The sequence below is a fragment of the Heteronotia binoei genome, chromosome 1 (assembly GCF_032191835.1).
Source record: "Heteronotia binoei isolate CCM8104 ecotype False Entrance Well chromosome 1, APGP_CSIRO_Hbin_v1, whole genome shotgun sequence".
Taxonomy (NCBI): domain Eukaryota; kingdom Metazoa; phylum Chordata; class Lepidosauria; order Squamata; family Gekkonidae; genus Heteronotia; species Heteronotia binoei.
Window position 1 is genome coordinate 9,905,497 of NC_083223.1, and position 19,581 is coordinate 9,925,077.

The window sequence follows — 19,581 nt, forward strand, 5'->3', positions numbered from 1 at the left end:
AACCCATCTGCAGTGGTTTCTTGCTGGGTTGGCTGTACTCTTATGTTGGCTGATCTTGGATCATAATAAAAGATGTGAAATGAATCATAGAATCATAGAGTTGGAAGGGACCTCCAGGGTCCTCTAGTCCAACCCCCTGCACAATGCAGGAAACCCACAAATACCTACCCCAAATTCACAGGTATATGACATGTATCTCTGGAAGATGGTCTCACCTGGATGGCCCAGGCTAACCTGATCTCATCAGATCTCAGAAGCTAAGCAGGGTCAGACCCTGTTAGTGCTTGGATAGGAGACCACCAAGAAAACCCAAGGTTGCTACGCAGAAGCAAGCAACGGCAAACCACGTCTGTGCATTATCTTGCCTAAAATATCCTACAGGTCACCACAAGTCGCCTGTGACTTGATGGCAAAAGACAAAAAAAACCCTGCAATATAAGACGCAATCCTCCCTAGAAATAGATGGTGACATATGTCTGCACTCCACAACCCCAGATGATCTACCCCAAAGTACGTTTGCTGACTTGGCTTAATGTTGCAATCATGCCCCGCTTTTCTCAAAAGCTGATGCTGATTTGGCTCACCCTTACCAAAAGTCAAGAAGGACGCACACGGAGAAGCGTTTTAAAATATGAGTCATTCTTTAAAGTGCATCGGGAGCAAGTCCAAGAAGCGAGTCCTTGGAACAGTAAACTAAAAAGATAAACCCTGCATCAAAACCTTTCCGACAAAGAAGAAAAAAAACAACAACGAAGAAGAAGTTCCAAAAGTGCTAAACGTCAAAGATTCACAGAGCTGTCGTTTTCTACCTGGCCCTGAACGGATGTTAAATACAGTAGGCAACTCGACATTTGTACTAAGCAGTTCCACTATTTTTTCCTGAGTTGGGCTTCTTATCGTTCCAGCTCTGCTTCGAGGATCTCTCCCCAGGTATCCGCATCCATGGGATACATGCTCTTCTCTGGCAAGCTACTGCGGGAACGTATGTTGCTATATTTTCCGCTCAACCAGTCACGCTTCACTTTGCTTTTCCGGTAGTTTCTCACCAGTGTGACCTGATTTAAAAAATTAATAAAATAGGGAGCGAGGATGGGGGAAGAATAAGAAGGGGGAGGAGAATTAAAAGAGAAAGACAAAACTAAAAGGGCCGCTCAAATAATATTGATACACAGGGCTTTTTCTGCAGGAACTCATTTGCATATTAGGTCACACTCCCTGATGGCACCATTGTTTCACACAGGGCTTTTTTGTAGAAAGAGCCAAGCACAAACTCATTTGCATATTAGGCCACACCCCCGACACCATAGTTTGATGCAGGGCTTTTTTGTAGAAAAAGACCAGCAGGAACTCATTTGCATATTAGGCCACACTCCCTGATGTCATCATTGTTTCACGCAGGGCTTTTTTGTAGGAAAAGCCCAGCAAGAACTCATTTGCATATTAGGCCACACCCCTGACACCAAGCCAGCTGGAACTGCATTCCTGCTCAAAAAATGCCCTGTTGATACACATCATTTTAAAAAAACCCTTCTTTTATTTATTACTTCACTGTTTTGCTCAATGGGGACCCAAAACGGCTTACATCCTTCACCCTCAACTAGCCCTCAAGTTCCTTGGTGGTCTCCCATCTGAGTACTCACCTTCGATGTTCTTGGTGGTCTCCCATCCGAGTACTAGCCCTCAGTGTTTCCTTGGTGATTTCCCATCAGAGTACTAACCTTCTACTTCCTTGGTGGTCTCCCATCCAAGTACTAACCCTCGACTTCCTTGGTGGTCTCCCATCCGAGTACTAGCCCTCAGTTTCCTTGGTGATTTCCCATCAGAGTACAAACCCTCGACTTCCTTGGTGGTCTCCCATCCAAGTACTAGCCCTCAGTTTCCTTGGTGGTCTCCCATCCAAGTACTAACCCTCAACTTCCTTGGTGGTCTCTCATCAGAGTACTAACCCTCAACTTTCTTGGTGGTCTTCCATCCAAGCACTAACCAGGGCCAACCCTGCGTAGCTTAAGAACATAAGAGAAGCCATATTGAATCAGGCCCATCCAGTCCAACACTCTGTGTCACACAGTGGCCATAACCCAGGGGCTATCAGGAGGCCCACCAGTGGGGCCAGAACCCCAGAAGCCCTCCCACTCTTGCCCCTCAAGCACCAAGAGAGCATCACTGCCTCAGACATAAGAGAAGCCATGTTGGATAAGGCCAATGGCCCATCCAGTCCAACCCTCTTTGTCACACAGTAGCCAAAACCCAGGTGCCATCAGGAGGTCCACCAATGGGGTCAGAACTCCAGAAGCCCTCCCGCTTTCAAGATCTGATGAGATCAGGCTAGTCTAGGCCTTCAGGTTAGAGTTCAACAGAGCAACCCCCTTGGAGCTCACTGACTTGGAAGGGTGCTGCTCTATTTTTGATCCCCGTGTTAGTCTCCTCGCGACCAGCGTGGTCTGAGCATACCTTCCACGAGTACCCGTCGCTTCTGTCCCCGTCGATCTCTCGCTGACAGACGGCCCTTACGCTTAAGCAATGATGCTTCCACAAATGATCGCAAGATTCCAGGGTGCAGTTCCAACTTCGGCAAGTCATCGCAGCATTGCATAAGCTCCGAAGGTCCAGTTGGCCAAAAATCTTCAGGCAGATTTCAAGAGGAAGAAGCTGCACTAAGTTCTTTGGGCAGGCTTTTTGGTTCTGCTCGGAGAGGACGGAGAACTTCTCGCAAGCAGCAGCCGGGGGCTTATGGAGTCGGGGAGTTGTCTCCTTGGTGCCTTTCAGCATAGTTTAGATCTTGCTCCCTCTACAAAAAGTCAAATGGATGTAGAAATATTTATCGAATTAAAACATTCATTTGTGGCTTTTCATCCTTGTGGAATTCAAGGCAGCTTACACTTCAGATCACACGTAAAATAAAATACACTTAAAATATAAGAAAACCATAATCTAAAATTATAATCAGGACTTTCAGTAAATAACCAGATTCAAATTCTCACGCTTCAGTGGACATTTCTTTGGGCCCTGGGTCTGTCACAAAAATTTGATATAGGAACTGCATCGTTTTAAGGTTCCAGCTGACATAGCAAGAAGCCGCTCATAGGCATGCATGGCGGCGGGGTCGTCCTCTTGTGTACCAACCAGCGGCAAAGAGTTTGATGTCATGGTTAAGAGCATTGGACTCGAATCTGGAGAACCGGGCTCATTTCATCACTCCTCCACAGGAAGCCAACTAGGTGACCTTAGGCCAGACGCAGTTCTCTTTAGGGGCTGAGAGAGCTCTGAGAGCATAACGCTAAGAGCTTGAACTTGCGGTTGCCAGACGATCTCAGGATCTCCTGGCTATTCTACACACAAGGCCATTAGACAATGAATTAACTGATTAGCAGCAAAGAGGGCCAAACCATTCTGGTGGCAGCGGTAAGGATCAGGGCTTAGAAATGGTGCTGCACTGTTCCATTTTGAAGCCGGGTCTAGAGTGAGGGAGACAGCAACCCTAACACAGTGGTGGGATTCAGCAGGTTCGCACCAGTTCTATGGAACCGTTACCTAATGCGCTATCGGTTCTATAGAACCGTTTGTTGGTCGGGCACCCTCGGATCAACGGGGACTTTCCCCTCTAAGTGCCTAAAACTCACCAGTTTCTTTTCCCCACCAGACTGCAAAAAAGCCCAAGCGAACAAGTTAGACGCGCGCCCTGCCAGGAATTGCATCTCACTCCCTCCAGCCCCTTCCAGCTTCACCACTCCCACGTGAGATTAAAACCCAGGCGCTGAGGAAAAAGCAGCTCAAGCTAACCACCGCGGCACCTTCTGGGACTCGTAGTCCTTGCGCTCGGTAGTGCAGCAGGCAGGAGGCTCGAAAGACTACCAGACCCGGCATGCCCCTCGGCAAAGAAAGGCTCCGCTCGCTCGTGCGCGCTCGCGGAGTCAGGAAGCCCCGCCCACTTTCATTCCTGGAAGGATGAGTAGGCGAAGGTCTGTGGGCTGCAAACGCTTGTGGGGGCGTCGGGCTTGTTTGGTTTTTTTGCAAATGGCAGTCAAATTAGGTGACAGATTTTTCTTTTTGCAGAGAGATAAATATTGGAGCATGTTGCCATGTATGCAAAACAAGGCTTGATAGCCGGGCTTTTCCCCAGCCAACGGTTGATCTGTTCAGATGGGTTCTGTGGCATGCGTTTGGGTGCCCCAACTGTAGTAGCTTTCAGGTGATGTAAAAAAAACCCTCTGCCTGGACATGTGAGTCCTCCACCCGTGTTTGCTCAAGCTTGTATAACCAGCTTTGGTTGGCACACTGCTTTTTTAGGGAGGCCAGCCTTTTAAGCTCACATTGCCAGAGTGACACTTCGTTCTGCAAAGCCGGGGTGTCAAACATCTGACCTGGGGGCCGAATCAGGCCCTCGGGGGGCTCCTATCAGGCCCCTGAGCAACTGACTGTCATCTGCTTCCTTCTTTCTCCTTTCTGTATAACAGCTTGCTTTGCAAGGCTCCCTCAATTGCACAGCAGAGATACTGAGTGAAGCCTCTCTTCCTTCTATTTGCTGAGAATCCCCCCCCCCAGTCCCCTGGGGAAGGAAGGAAAGAGCCAGAGCTTCCTTTGCCCAGTTCCCTGGATCCCGTGGGAGAAATACAAAGAAAGCACCTTTAAGACCAACAAGTGCTAATGCTTTTAGCATGTTTTAAGTTTTTTAGGAAATATATTTGTGTTTGTGTCCTTTATAAAGTTTGTATCTTTGCTACCTAATCTTTAAATAGGTACACACATGGCCCAGCCTGACATGGCCCAGCCAGACAAGGTCTCCTTTATGTCAGATTCGGCCCTCATAACAAAATGAGTTTGACACTTCCATAGCAGTCTGTACACTGGTTGTAACGGGCTTGAATCTCCCACCCCCACCCCGCTTCAGGTTCCACTGCAAGATTCTCTGGTTTGATTTTGGTTCTCTGGCTTGACACATTGGCTTGTGGTTCCTCTGGGATTACTGAGTTCTGTAGAAGTTCTGCTGAACTCGCTGTCTGTCAGTGATTCCTACTTGCAGACATGGGGGGGGGGGGTGCCCTGGAAGCAGCTTGCAGGGTTTTCTGTCCCCCCTTCCACTGGAAATAATGTTCAGAGGCCCATAAAATTGGACTCACTCCTTGGTCCAATTGACTTGAAACTTGGGGGTTATTTAAAGCAGGGGTCCCCAACCCCCAGGCTATGGACCGGTCCCGGTCCGTGGTGTGTTAGCATCCAGGCTGCACAGGGACAGCACTCTTGGCTTCCTGGGTCACAGATCTGGGAAGCTGAGAGCGGTGGGATGGATCAGCGGCGTGTGCTCTCCTCCAAGCCCTGCTTCCCAGGCATAGAGGAGAGCAGGCTTGCTCCACCACCCCTTTTGCCCACCCACACAGCCTCACTCCAAAGACGGTGGTGGACGAAAGAGGCAGTGTGGCCTCGCTCTGAGGCCGCCTCCCCTTCCAGGGGAGGTGGCCAGAAGCAGCCCCAGTCTCCCCCGTATTTAAAGACCCCCATGGGGGCAGGGACATGGGAGCAGGGTGGCCTGGGGCAGCAAGAACCCCTGCACCACCCCCCACAGTCCGTGGAAAAATTGTCTGCTACAAAACTGGTCCCTGGTGCCAAAAAGGTTGGGAGCCACTGATTGAAAGGACAGGCACCAGCAGCTTCCCTGCGATTGTGGTGCTTGTGCCTCTAAAAGCCAGTTTGGTGTAGTGGTTAAGTGTGCGGACTCTTATCTGGGAGAACCGGGTTTGATTCCCCACTCCTCCACTTGCACCTGCTGAAATGGTCTTCGGTCAGCCATAGCTCTGGCAGAGGTTGTCCTTGAAAGGGCAGCTGCTGGGAGAGCCCTCTCCAGCCCCACCCACCTCGCAGGGTGTTTTTTGTGGGGGAGGAAGGGAAAGGAGATTGTGAGCCCCTCTGAGACTCTTTGGAGTGGAGGGCGGGATATAAATCCAATATCTTCTTCTTCTAAAAACAACTCCCCCGGCCACCTGGAAATCTTTCAAAACAACTGTTCCATTTCCCCAGCCATTCCCCATACAGAATAATGGTCCTGAAAAAACTGGAAATGGGGGGGGGGGGAACCCTCCAAATCCAATTACCATACAGGTATCTGGAATTCAGGAATATTGGAATTACCAATATATTCCCAGTCCAATATACCTGAACCTGAAAAGGTACTTTTTTGGCACGTCCCACCCAGGACCCTGGGAATTATATTGTTATGGACAGTTGTTGGTATTTATGGCGAGAAAATGGTTGGATCCAACACTGAAGAGGGAAAAAATCAAACATTACTAAGGACATAGGTGTATTAACAGCAGTTAGTGACTAGTTTACCAGGTTTCTATCCTGTTTATCCTTTCTATCAAGAGCCAGTTTGTTGTGGTGGTGAAGTGTGCGGACTCTTGTCTGGAAGAACTGCGTTTTATTCCCCACTCCTCCACTTGCAGCTGCTGGAATGGCCTTGGATCAGCTATAGTTCTTGCAGAGGTTGTCTTTGAAAGAGCAGCTTCTGGAAGAGCTCTCTCAGCTCCACCTACCTCACAGGGAGTCAGTTGTGGGGGAAGAAGATAATGGAAATTGTAAGCCACTCTGAGACTGATTCAGAGAGAAGAGTGGGGTATAAATTTATGGTCTTCTTTTTCTTCTTCTTCTTCTCTTCCTCAAAATTGTTCAAAGCAATTGTTCAAATTGTTCAAAGTTAGGAGCAATCGTGTTTTATTTAATTGGCCAGAAGAAGAAGCCAAGATTTGTTGCAATCAGAATTCTGGACTGGGAAGACTGAAGGTCAGATTCCTGCAAAACTCACAGGCTGATTTCAATCAGTCACTATCAGTGCAATCCTAAAGCCATTTCCCTATGCAGCCCAGTTGCATAGACCTGCGTGAGAGTCTGAGTTAGATCTCCTAAGGATGGTGCTGTGTCTGTCAGCCCCACCTACTGCACAAGGTTGTGCGGATTTAAAGGGGAAGGCTAGTAAACCATGTATAACATCATGAGTACCTGAAAACAAAGATGGGCTACATCAGGGGTAGGGAAATGGCTGAGAAGTTGAATGCATTTTTTGCCTTCACTGTGGAAGACGAGAAGTGTTTGCCTGCTCCAGAACCACTAATTTTGGAAGGGGTGTTGAAAGACCTGAGTCAGATTGAGGTGACAAGAGAGGAGGTCCTACAACTGATAGACAAATTAAAAACTAATAAGTCACCAGGTCTGGATGGCATACATCCGAGAGTTCTGAAAGAACTCAAAGTTGAACTTGTTGATCTTCTGACAAAAATATGTAATCTTTCATTGAAATCTGCCTCCGTTCCTGAAAACTGGAAGGTAGCAAATGTCACCCCCATCTTTAAAAAGGATTCCAGAGGATTTCCGGGAAATTACAGGCCAGTCAGTCTGACTTCAATACCGGGAAAGTTGTTAGAAACCATTATCAAGGACAGAATGAGCAGGCACATTGATGAACACGGGTTGTCACGGCTGGGGCCGGGTCAGGCAAAGTCCAGAGGCAGTCCGAGGTCTGTAGCCAGTAAGCAGGAGGGTCTGAGGCGCCAAATCCAAATCAGTGTACAAGTATCGCAGGTCCGGGGTCCAGAAGCCGAGGTCAGGGAGTCCAGAAGTCAAAAGCCAAAGTCAGGGAGTCAGGAACCAAAGTCAAGCCGGAGTGGATGCTAGGATGTCAGGGAGATGACTAGTTGCTTCCACAAAGCCTCCTCCCAAAGCCCACAGCTATATAGCCCTCTGCTGGCTGTTGCCCGTTTGGGCTAATTGCTGGCTCAGGGAGGCAGCCAGGATCCTGTCATCACTCAAGCATCCTTGCTCTTAGGAGGGCCAGAATCCTCTCAGAACTCAGGGCTCAGGGAGCGTCTTGCTTGTGAGCGTGCCGCCCTCCTCCGATCCCTGAGGTCCTGCCGGAGGCGGTCACGCACACGAGCCACCCGAGAGGGCGAGGCAGGGGGGCTGGGATCTTCTCCAGCAGGAGGCAGGGGCACTGGTGCAGGTGGCAGGGGCACAGTTTCCTCGTCAGACTCAACTTCCTCTGCAGGGTCCCCAGCACCCATGACACTATCCCCCCCCCCAGGGCCCCCCTCCGTCGAGGGACCTGGAAGGTCGGGGTGGTCGTTGTGGAACCGGTGCACCAAGTCCGGGGCATGAAGATTGTCCTCGGGCTCCCAAGACCGGTCTTCTGGGCCATATCCCTCCCAGTCCACCAGGTATTGGAGGCCTCCACGATGGTACCGGGAGTCCAGGATCTGGCGCACCTCATATTCTTCCTCGTCATCCACCAACACCGGTGGTGGCGGCGGTGGGCAAGGAGGCCGAGCTGGGTCAGGGGGTGCAGCTGGAACAAGGAGGGAGCGATGGAACACAGGGTGAATGCGGAGGTGGGGTGGCAACTGGAGCCTGAAGGCGACGGGGTTTATTTGGTCCGTGACGGGGTAGGGTCCAATGAACCGCGCATCCAGCTTGTGAGACCGACCAGGCCGGCGCAGGTAGCGAGTTGAGAGCCACACCTGATCCCCTGGCTGGATTGGGGGGCCTTCCTGCCTCTTCCGGTCCGCAGCCAGTTTATAGGCTTCCTTGGCCCGCTGTAGCTGCTCCCGGAGCAAGTCTTGGCTGGCGCGGAGTTCTTGCAGGTAGGCCTCGACGGCGGGGACATTCGTGGGTGGCAGGATCGCCGGGAAGAACCGAGGGTGGTACCCGTAGGTTGCAGCAAACGGGGTCATTTGGGTGGACGAGTGGACCGCGTTGTTGTATGCAAACTCCGCTAGCGGCAACAGACTGGTCCAGTCGTCCTGCTGGTAGCAGGTGTAACAGCGGAGATATTGCTCTAGCGTGGCATTGGTGCGCTCTGTCTGACCATCAGTCTGTGGGTGGTAGGCTGAGGACAGGTGCACTCGAGTACCCAGGCTGGAATGGAGGGCTTGCCAGAACCGAGAGGAGAACTGGGGGCCCCGGTCTGAGATCAGGTGGGCTGGGAGTCCGTGCAGACGAAAGATGTGTTGCAGGTAGAGCTGGGCTGTCTCCTGAGCTGTGGGAAGTTTCGGACACGGAATGAAGTGGGCCATCTTGGTAAATAGGTCGACGACCACCAAGATGCAAGTCTGACCTTTGGATCGTGGGAGTTCTGTAATGAAGTCCATCGAGATGGTGTCCCAGGGTCCTGAGGGTGCGGGCAAGGGCTGTAACAACCCCGAGGGTTTGGCCGGGACGTCTTTGGCCCGCCGACAGACATCACAGGAGCTGACATAGCGGGCAACATCGGAGCGCACTCGTGGCCACCAGAATTCTCGCGTCAGCAAGTGGGTGGTCTTATGCTGTCCAAAGTGCCCGGCGGGTAACGAGTCATGAGTCAGGCGTAGCACTTCTGCCCGCAAGGGCCCGGGCGGCACATAGAGGCGTTCGCGGTGTAGCAAGAGACCGCCTCGAGTCGTGAACTCGCCTGCTGAGTCGTCTTGGAGTGCCTGGAGGTGTTGCTGGACCCAGGGATCGTTGGCCTGGCTAGCACGAATGTCCTCCACGAGTGTGGGTGAAGTGGAGGTGGCTGCAAATACTGAGGGCGGCAGGATGGGAGCAGCGGGCGCGGCCTCAGTTGAAGCAGGGGCGTATTCCGGTTTCCGGGACAGCGCGTCTGCTTTCCGGTTCTGGGTATGGGGGATGTAGGAGATCCGGAAGTCAAAGCGAGAGAAGAATAGGGACCACCGGATCTGGCGCTGGTTGAGACGGCGGGTGGTCTGGAGGTGCTCTAGGTTCCGGTGGTCAGTGAGCACTTGAACAGGGTGGCGAGCCCCTTCGAGGTAGTGCCTCCAAACCTCAAAAGCCGCCTTGATCGCGAGCAACTCCCTCTCCCAGATGGTATAGTTCCTTTCCGCAGCCGTGAGCTGGCGCGAGTAATAGGCGCAGGGCTGGAGTGGCTGAGACGGCTCCTCGCGCTGGGACAGCACTGCTCCCAGGGCCACGTTGGAGGCATCAGCTTCCACCGTAAAGGGAAGCTGGGGGTCAGGGTATCTCAGGAGTGGCCCGGTGGCAAAACGGGTCTTCAGGGTGGAGAAGGCGTTATCGGCCTCTGGGGACCAGCAGAAGGGTTCTTTGGGGCGGAGTAGTTGAGTCAGGGGTGTTGTCAGGGAGGCATAGGCTGGGATGAATTGCCGATAGTAGTTGGCAAAACCAAGGAATCGCTGCAGGTCTTTGCGATTCTGAGGAGCCTGCCAGGTCAGGACCGCTTCTACTTTTTTCGGGTCCATGAGGATCCCTTGCGGGGACACAATGTGACCGAGGAACTCGACTGAGCGCAGGTCGAAGTCGCACTTCTCCAGCTTGGCGTAGAGGCCATGGGTTCGTAGGCGCTGCAGGACCTGGCGGACGTGCTCGGCGTGCTGGGCAGGATTGCGGGAGTAAATTAGAATGTCATCTAGATATATGATTGCGAAGCGGTCGAGCAGGTCCCGGAATATGTCGTTCATGAACCTCTGGAAGACAGCAGGGGCGTTGGTCAATCCGAAGGGCATCACCAGGTGCTCGTACTGCCCGTACCGGGTCCCAAATGCGGTCTTCCATTCGTCTCCAGGTCGTATGCGCACCAAATTGTACGCTCCACGGAGGTCCAGCTTGGTATAGATTTGGGCCCCCTTTAAGCGATCCAAGAGTTCAGGGATCAGTGGTAGAGGGTACCGGTCGCGGATGGTGATCTTGTTCAGGGCCCGGTAATCATTGCACAGCCGGAGCTCCCCACTTTTCTTCTTCACGAAGAGGACTGGAGCAGACAGGGGAGAGGTTGAGGGTCGGATGAAGCCGCGTTTCAGGTTCTTATCTAGGAAGTCTCGCAGAGCGGCCAACTCAGGCTCCGACATTGGGTACAGACGCCCCACCGGGAGTGGTGCCCCAGGTACCAAGTCAATGGCACAGTCATAGGGCCGGTGAGGGGGAAGCTGATCCGCTCCCGTCTCTTCGAAGACATCGGCGAAATCCGCATACTTCTGAGGGAGCTGAGGACCACCACTCGGGATGCCAGCTGCCAGAGTGGTGGGAGGAGTCAGATGGGGGCATGGGTCTTGGAAACGTAGTTCCTGCTGGGCCCAGTCCACGATGGGGTTGTGCAGCTTCAGCCAGGAAAGGCCCAGAATCAGTGGGAAGCGAGGCATGCGGGCGACATTAAACTGCAGCTGTTCTTGGTGCTGCTGGACGTGGAAGGTGATGGGACAGGTCTCCTGGGTGACAGGCCCAGAACGGAGGAGGCGCCCGTCAATAGCCTCCACCAGCGACGGAGTCTCTTTTGTCTGCACCGGGATCTGGTGCTGTTTTACAAAGGCGGCATCTATAAAACAGTGGGCTGCTCCCGAGTCCAGCATGGCATACACGAACAGCCAGCGTTCGTCAGGCAGACGGAGTTTGACTGGTAGCAGGAACGGGCCCGGGGTATCAGCCCGCTGTTCGGAGGACCCAGCTAGTCGCCCCAGGCTGGGGGGTCCACTTACGCCTGGGGCTGCCCTTTTGGCGGCGGTGGCGGTGAAGGCCCGGGTATCTGATGCTTAGCAGGGCAGCCAGAGGCATAGTGGCCTGCCGTGCCGCAGTAGAGGCACAGATTCTGTGTGCGGCGTCTGGCCTTTTCCTCTGGGGTCAGGCAGGGTCGAGCAGCTCCAAGCCGCATAGGCTCGTCCTCGGCGCTGGTACGAGCTGAGGATGGGCGAGGAGCCAAGTGGCACGGCGCAGGGAGCTGGCGCCCTCTGGTCTTGGCTTGGCGGCGACTTTCCAGGCGGCCATCGATGCGGAGGCAGAGGGTGATAAGTTGTTGAAGCGTGGGTGGTGGCTCCACCCTGGCCAGTTCATCCAGGACCTCCTCTGCCAACCCCTCGGTAAACTGGTCCATCTGGGCAGCCTCATTCCACGCCAAGTCTTGGGCCAGGAGCTTGAATTCGGTGGCATACTGAGCCACCGAGGATTTGCCTTGTTTCAGTGCCCTGATCTTTCGGTTGGCTGTGGCTGCTTGGACTGGGCTAGAGAAAGCAGCAGACAGGTGGGCCTCAAACCCTTGGTAATTAGTTAGTAGGGGAGAGGATGCGACCAGCAAGGGTGTGGCCCATTTGGCCGCCTGCCCCTTTAACAGACTGATGATGAAACACACCTTTGTCTTGTCATTGAGGAAGTCCCGTGCTCTCAGTTCAAAGTACAGCCGACACTGTGCTAGGAAGGCAGGAAATTCTTCCACGGCACCCCCAAATCTGTCAGGTGGGGAAACTGGGCACTTGGCTGGAGCACTGGCCGCAGGTTGTTGCTGCAAGTGCACTACTGCCTGTGTTAGCTGCTGTACCTGGGCTTGGAGCGCAGCCAGTAGTTCTGTGGTTTCACTTGCTTCAGCATCCATCCTGTGGAGTGGGTGGTTGTCGGGTGGAAGCAATCTGTCACGGCTGGGGCCGGGTCAGGCAAAGTCCAGAGGCAGTCCGAGGTCTGTAGCCAGTAAGCAGGAGGGTCTGAGGCGCCAAATCCAAATCAGTGTACAAGTATCGCAGGTCCGGGGTCCAGAAGCCGAGGTCAGGGAGTCCAGAAGTCAAAAGCCAAAGTCAGGGAGTCAGGAACCAAAGTCAAGCCGGAGTGGATGCTAGGATGTCAGGGAGATGACTAGTTGCTTCCACAAAGCCTCCTCCCAAAGCCCACAGCTATATAGCCCTCTGCTGGCTGTTGCCCGTTTGGGCTAATTGCTGGCTCAGGGAGGCAGCCAGGATCCTGTCATCACTCAAGCATCCTTGCTCTTAGGAGGGCCAGAATCCTCTCAGAACTCAGGGCTCAGGGAGCGTCTTGCTTGTGAGCGTGCCGCCCTCCTCCGATCCCTGAGGTCCTGCCGGAGGCGGTCACGCACACGAGCCACCCGAGAGGGCGAGGCAGGGGGGCTGGGATCTTCTCCAGCAGGAGGCAGGGGCACTGGTGCAGGTGGCAGGGGCACAGTTTCCTCGTCAGACTCAACTTCCTCTGCAGGGTCCCCAGCACCCATGACACGGGTTATTGAGGAAGACTCAGGGTGGGTTCTGTAAGGGAAGATCTTGCCTCACTAACCTGTTACAGTTCTTTGAGGCGGTGGACAAAGGGGACCCAATAGATGTTGTTTACCTTGACTTCCAGAAAGCTTTTGATAAAGTTCCTCATCAAAGGCTCCTTAGAAAGCTTAGTAAAAGGACAGGTCCTCTTGTGGATCAAAAACTGGCTGAGTAATAGGAAACAGAGAGTGAGTATAAATGGGCAGTCTTCGCAGTGGAGGACGGTAGTGCCTCTCCCCAAAATACCCTCCCAGTTTCAAAAAGATTGGACCAGGGGGTCCAATTCTATGAGCCCCAAAAGAAGGTGCCCTTATCCTTCATTATTTCCTATGAAAGGAAGGCATTGAAAAGGTGTGCCATCCCTTTAAATGTGAGGGCCAGAACTCCCAATATGGAAATATCTTCAATAAATCTTTTTTTAAACATAATCTAGTTGTCTTTACCTCTTTTACTGTTCTTATTGCAGTATTTAATGCGTGAATTATTAAACTACCTTTCGGTATATCTTTTGATATAGTTAAAATGGACATTAGGACATAGAACCTGTTGTTAATTTATTTGAATCCCACCACTGCCCTAACATCTGCAAAAGGTGGTGAAAGATGGTGCGTGGTGAGGACAGGGTTCCCAACTCAAGGTTTGGAAATTCCTGGAAATTTTTGGATGAAGCTTGAAGAGGGGTTAACTGCAATAGGTGATGTAAAAATGTAAATTATTATTATTGTTGTTATTAAAATTTATGAATTGTCTCATTTCGGCCAATGCTGGGCTCTAGGCGATCTACGACAAAAGGTACGCATAAAAATCAATAAAACCAGTAATTCAAAACAGTTGCAACCCGGATGCAATTTAAAACAGTTGCAATCTGAAAACATATTCCAGCCTTTGCTGCATCTGTTGCCAGCACCGGTAGATACTTAGTATCAGACAAAGTGAGGAAAAATTAAGGGTTTGGGATCCTATTCAGGAAATAAGGTGCATTTGGCGTGTGCTGCAAAGCAGGTTTCCAATGAACTCTTCCCCCAGACCTCCAATTTATGTATTAATTTATTTTGGCTGGTTTAATGGAGGCAAGCCTAAAAGGTTCACAAATGTAGCCCCAGGACAACACCACAACCAGCAATGGTGTTGCCTCCTGCCATGAAACGAAGTCTTGACCCCAGTTTTGTTCTTGGTTATTGTGGGTGCCCACGGGTAACGTGAGAATCATGCCCTTTCTTTTCTTTCAGGAAACCTAGCATACAAATTTGATAAAGACGGAGTCATCAATGTATTAATATGTAACTTCCTTTGTAACTTTATTTGAACTTTATATTGGTTTATGGATACATAAGAGGCCCGTGGCGTAGAGTGTTAAAGCTGCAGTACTGCAGTTCTAAGCTCTGCTCACGACCTGAGTTCTATCCCCGGTGGAAGCTGGGTTCTCAGGTAGCCCGTTTGAGGTTGACTCAGCCTTCCATCCTTCTGAGGTCGGTCAAATGAGTACCCAGCTTGCTGGGAGGAAAGCGTAGATGTCTGGGGAAGGCAATTGCAAACCACCCCGTAAAAAGTCTGCCGTGAAAACGCTGTGAAAGCAACGTCACCTTTCCTTTCCTTATGGATACATATGTTGATCTCACACACTAATTGTTTGTAATGCTTGGAATGGGACCACCCATGTTTGTTATTTTGTTATGCCAGTTAAATTTTAAAAAAAAGTCATTAAAATTTAAATTGGGGTGGGGAGAATAGCATTCTTTCTTAGCACACCTTTTAAAAAGCAGTCAGAATCAGTAAACCCCTGTGTGCATGTGTGAGAGAGAGGAGGAAAGGGATTGTGTGTGCAGCTGAAGGACCACCAGAAGGCAGGGGGCTATTATTGTTTTTTTTTTTAATACTGTGAGAAACTAGATAATTATTTCCTTTTTAGGCTCATTGCACGCAAATTGCCGCCATTCACACGTGCGCGTTTCACACACGCATCTCTCGCTCCTCAGAACTGAAGAGAACTCAGGATCAATCAAAGCTTCTGACAAGCGGCGGCCAATGGGAGCTTCGGGACATCGCCCACGCCCCGTTCGAGCCCTCCATCCCGCTCTGGGATTGGTCGGCTGAGCGTTCGGCGACGCCCCCTCGCCTTTGCCCACCGCTGTCACTCACCCGAACGTTCGGTGGCCGTTAACGCTCCCCAACGGCTTTTCCATCCGAACGGGTTTCTTTACTTCTGTTCGAACCCCGCCCAGGACGTCATAGCCTTCGAGGAGCATTCTGGGGGTTGTAGTTTAGGGCGAGTGCCGAGGCGTCACATGCCCCGCGGTTGATTGGAGGACGGTTTAAAAGCGGGGGGCCTGACTCAGGCCGGAACTTTGCTTCGTGGCCTAGCCGGCTGAGGGGGGAGAGAGAGCGACGGACCAGTGGTACGTCGGTGTTTTGTGTCCCCCATGCAGAACGCAGTGGCGGGTGGGCCTGCGAACATGTCAGGGTTTCAGGTAGCTCCGGTGGAGGGGGGGTGCCCCATGGCGCTGCCGCCCGGCGAGACAGTCCTAGGACGAGGCCCCCTGCTGGGAGTAAGTCGCTGCCTTCCGCCCTTGCTCCTCTCAATGGGTCGTGGTTAGGGTTGCCAATCCCCAGGCGGGGGCAGGGGATCCCCCGGTTTGGAGGCCTCCCCCTGCTTCAGGGTCAGCAGAAAGCGGGAGCGCGGGGAGGAAAATGTCTGCTGAAAACTCTGCTGAAATCTGAAATCTGCTGAAAATGCAGATTGGCTGCCATAGGGAATATTGGAGAATTGATCCTTAGGTGTCTGGGGCTCTGTGTCTGTGTTTTAGTTAGAGGCACCAGATTTGCAGCATAGCATCCGGTTCCTCTCCTCCAAATACTCTCCAAGTTTCAAAAAGATTGGGCCAGGGAGCCCAATTCTATGAGCCCCAAAAGAAGGTGCCCCTATCCTTCATTATTTCCTATGGAGGGAAGGCATTTAAAAGGTGTGCGGTCCCTTTAAATGTGATGGCCAGAATTCCCCTTGAAGTTCAATTATGCTTGTCATGCCCTTGCTCCTGGCTCCACCCCCAAAGTCCCCAGATATTTCTTGAATTGGACTTGGCAACCCTATCTGGGTATGTATGTGTGTGTTTTTAGTTAGAGGCACCAGATTTGCAGCATAGCATTCGGTGCCTCTCCTCCAAACACTTCCAAGTTTCAAAAAGATTGGACCAAGGGATCAAATTCTATGAGCCTCCAAAGAAGGTGCCCTTTTCCTTCATTATTTTCATTGGAGAGAAAGCATTTAAAAGGTGTCTGGTCCTTTTTTAAAGGTGATGGCCAGAACTCCCTTTGGAGTTCAGTTACACTCATCACAATCTTGTTCCTGGCTCCATCCCCAAAATATCCTGACTACACCCCTTCAGATATTTCTTGAATTGGACTTGGCAACCCTATCTGGGTATGTGTGTGTTTTTAGTTAGATGCACCAAATTTTCAGCATAGCATTCGGTGCCTCTCCTCCAAATGCTCTCCAAGTTTCAAAAAGATTGGACCAAAGGATCAAATCCTTTGAGCCCCCAAAGAAAGTGCCCTTATCCTTCATTATTTCCAATGGAGAACAAGCATTTAAAAGGTGTGTGGTCCCTTTAAAGGTGATGCCCAGAACGCCCTTTGGAGTTCAGTTACATCCCCAAAGTATCCTGGCTCCACCCCCAAAGTCCCCAGATATTTCTTGAATTGGCTGTGGCAACCCTAGTCAGGGGTGGGATGGGAGGGGTTGTAACCAATACTTCCTCTGAACTGTAGAGTCTTGTGAGCAAAAATCCTACTTAATGAGCTACTGGCATTAAAATTGTCAGCTACTGCCGAAATTAGTTTGCTCGGGGGCCATCTTTCTTGAGTTAGGGTTGCCAGTCCCCAGGCAGGACAGGTATACAGCCAAAGGCATCCATGCTAAAAGAAACTTCAGTAATTTAAATGATTTATATAATGGAAAATTACTTGTAGTCAAAACACATATATAAACATGCCGTTTCTTGTCCGCAGAATGGTTGGTCTCCATTATGAATTGTTAAGTGTTATTTGAAGCTCATAGAAGCTTTGTGTGAAACAGGGCATACAGCGCATCCCTGTTGCAAACTTTTGCCTTGCTGCTTCCCTCCTTTCCACTGGCTAAAAGAGGACTTGGACCGTTGGACTCTGTTCTACTCTATGGATTTTGAAACTGAAAGAATGAACTATCGGCTATGAGTATTTGAACAGTACATGGGAGTGGTCTCTACTTGCACTTTATTGATGCTCTTTATATATGTGTTTTGACGACAAGTAATTTTTCATTATATAAATCATTTAAATTATTGAGGTTTCTTTTGACGTGGATGCCTTTGGCTGTATACTTGTGCTTCGTTTCACGTTACTCTCTTTGGGTTGCAATCCCCAGGTGGGGGGCAGGGGATCCCCTGGTTTGGAGGATTATCAGAAAGCGTGTGGGGAGGAGAGAAATATCTGCTGCACATTCCATTATACCCTCTCCTCAAAATGTCCCCCAAATTTCAAAAAGATTGGACCAGGAGGTCCAATTCTATGAGCTCCCAAAGAAGGCACATCTATCCATTATTTCCTATGGAAGGAAGGCATTTAAAAGCAGCATGGTCCCTTTAAATGTGACGGTCTGAACTCCTTTTGGAGTTCACTTGTGTTTGTCACACCCTTGCTCCTGGCTCCACCCCCGAAGTCCCTAGATATTTCTTAAGTCGGACTTGGCAACCGTAGAGCTAGGTCACACTGACTGAGCTTCGAGGGAACACTGGCTACTGCATAAATTAGTTTGCTCTGGGGTCAGCCTCTGAGCTAAGACCAAGAATGCATGGGTTGGAAGCTAAAAAACTGAGAGCTAGGCTCACACTAACTCAGAGGGAACGCAATCTCTTACTAAGAATATCTTGGGTGGGTAAGGTGAGGGAGGAGTGAAGCCAAGGCTCTTAATGCTTTTGAAAAACAGCTTTGCATTTTGATTCTGATAATAACATAAGCAATAAACAGTAAACCATAACACAGAACAATAATAGGTTACAATAACATTAGCTGTAATATTAGAATAAAGCTATAACTTTAAGTTTCTCAGGAGTCCTCTCTTTCATCTTCCCGTCACTCAATATGGAATTTAAAAAGCCAGTTTCCTAAAAAACCCCACCTGATTGCTATGCTGGATTTCTGACGCACAGTCCTGTATGTGAATATTCTATTTTTAATCCATGCAAGGGAGCGCTGCCCATTGCACAGCTTCGTTTTCTGTGACAGGACCAGGGAAGTCCTTTTCAGCTAGACGTGGCTTGCCTGTTTCTAGACGGACCCTGGAAGTAGAGTTGCCAACTCTACCCTGGAAAATCCCTGGAGATTTGGAGGAAGAGCGTGTGGAAGGGGGAGTTTGGGGAGGGAGTTCACCCAAGAGTCTGTGGTAGGCTGTAGAGCAGGGGTGTCGAACTCATTTGTTATGAGGGCCGGATCTTGGGGGGTGGGGGAGCCTCAGCCAATAGAAGGAAGAGAGGCTTGGCTCAGTAGTTCTGCTGTGCAAAGCCTGGCAAAGCCAGCTCTTCCTTCTCCACTTCGTCCCCAAGGGAGGAGCCTCAGCCAGTGGAGAAAATAAACGAGACCACGTCAGGCCTTCCCGTGGGTGTATCTATTTAAGATTAGGTAGCAGATATACAAATTTTATAAAGAACACAGACAAATACAAATATATATATTTTAAAAAAAACTTAAAATGTGCTTTACATTAGCACTCACGCTTTCTTTATTTCTCCCATGGGATCCAGGGGACTGGATAAAGGAAGCTCTGGCTCTTTCCTGCCTTCCCCTGGGGACTTGGAGGGGTGGGGGGAGCCTCAGCCAATAGAAGGAAGAGAGGCTTGGCTCAGTAGTTCTGCTGTGCAATTGAGAGAGCCTGGCAAAGCCAGCTCTTCCTTCTCCACTTCCTCCCCAAGGGAGGAGCCTCAGCCAGTGGAGAAAATAAAAGTTTTGCTCTGTAGCTCCTGTGCAATTGAGCAAGCCTTGCAAAGCAAGCTGAGATGCAGAAGGAAGCAAGAGATAGGGAGATGGAAGCAGGTGACAGCCAGTTGTTCGGGGGGCCCGATAGGAGTCCTCCAGGGGCCTGATTTGGCCGCCGAACTGCATGTTTGACACTCTGAAGTTCACTTGTAATTCCTGAACGCTATGTCTTACCTAGAGGCTAGCAGCCGTAGAGCTGGAGAACTCTCAGGATTACAACTGATTTCTGGAATACAGAGATGAGGTCCTTTAGTTTAGAGAAAATGGCTGCTTTGGAAGGAGAACGCTGAGATCCTTTTCTTCTCCAAATCCTAACGGCTCCAAGCTCCACCCCCAAATCTCAGGAATTTTCTGACTCAGGGCTGACCACCTGGTTCCCAAGGCTCATTCTCTGAGACGTTGAGAATCGCTGTACCATTGAGAAATCCATGATCCCGCATAAACAAATTATTTTCTGATACCGTAAGATTTTCTGGAAATACTTGGTGAGCACCAAGAAAAGTGTTAGGGGGCACCAGGCTAGGAACCCCATGCCTATGTTAATTGTTCCGTCAAGATT

General features: G+C 50.8%; 2 protein-coding genes across 2 annotated transcripts in view; one reads left to right on the forward strand and one right to left on the reverse strand.

Moving 5' to 3' along the window:
* Nucleotides 1-622: 622 nt before the first annotated feature.
* FBXO48 (F-box protein 48) lies at nucleotides 623-15,308 on the reverse strand. The gene is made up of 3 exons (XM_060257637.1): nucleotides 15,156-15,308; nucleotides 2,452-2,788; nucleotides 623-1,055 (listed from the first exon to the last, which is right to left on the reverse strand). The coding sequence occupies exons 2-3, from the start codon at nucleotides 2,767-2,769 to the stop codon at nucleotides 894-896; spliced, it is 480 nt and encodes a 159-aa protein (XP_060113620.1). The 5' UTR covers nucleotides 2,770-2,788; nucleotides 15,156-15,308; the 3' UTR covers nucleotides 623-893.
* Nucleotides 15,309-15,456: 148 nt separating this feature from the next.
* APLF (aprataxin and PNKP like factor) overlaps nucleotides 15,457-19,581 on the forward strand; it is a 67,143-nt gene continuing 63,018 nt past the window's right edge. Inside the window, 1 exon segment of the mRNA XM_060230779.1 lies at nucleotides 15,457-15,562. Coding sequence (XP_060086762.1) covers nucleotides 15,470-15,562 — 93 coding nt within the window. The 5' untranslated portion in view covers nucleotides 15,457-15,469.

Coding starts and splice junctions, on each gene's coding strand:
- FBXO48 (XM_060257637.1), bottom strand. CDS start 2,769: ATGCTGAAAGGCACCAAGGAGACAACTCCCCGACTCCATAAGCCCCCG. Junction 1,056..2,451: donor GCGACGGGTACTCGTGGAAG/GTATGCTCAGAC, acceptor TTTTTAAATCAG/GTCACACTGGTGAGAAACTA.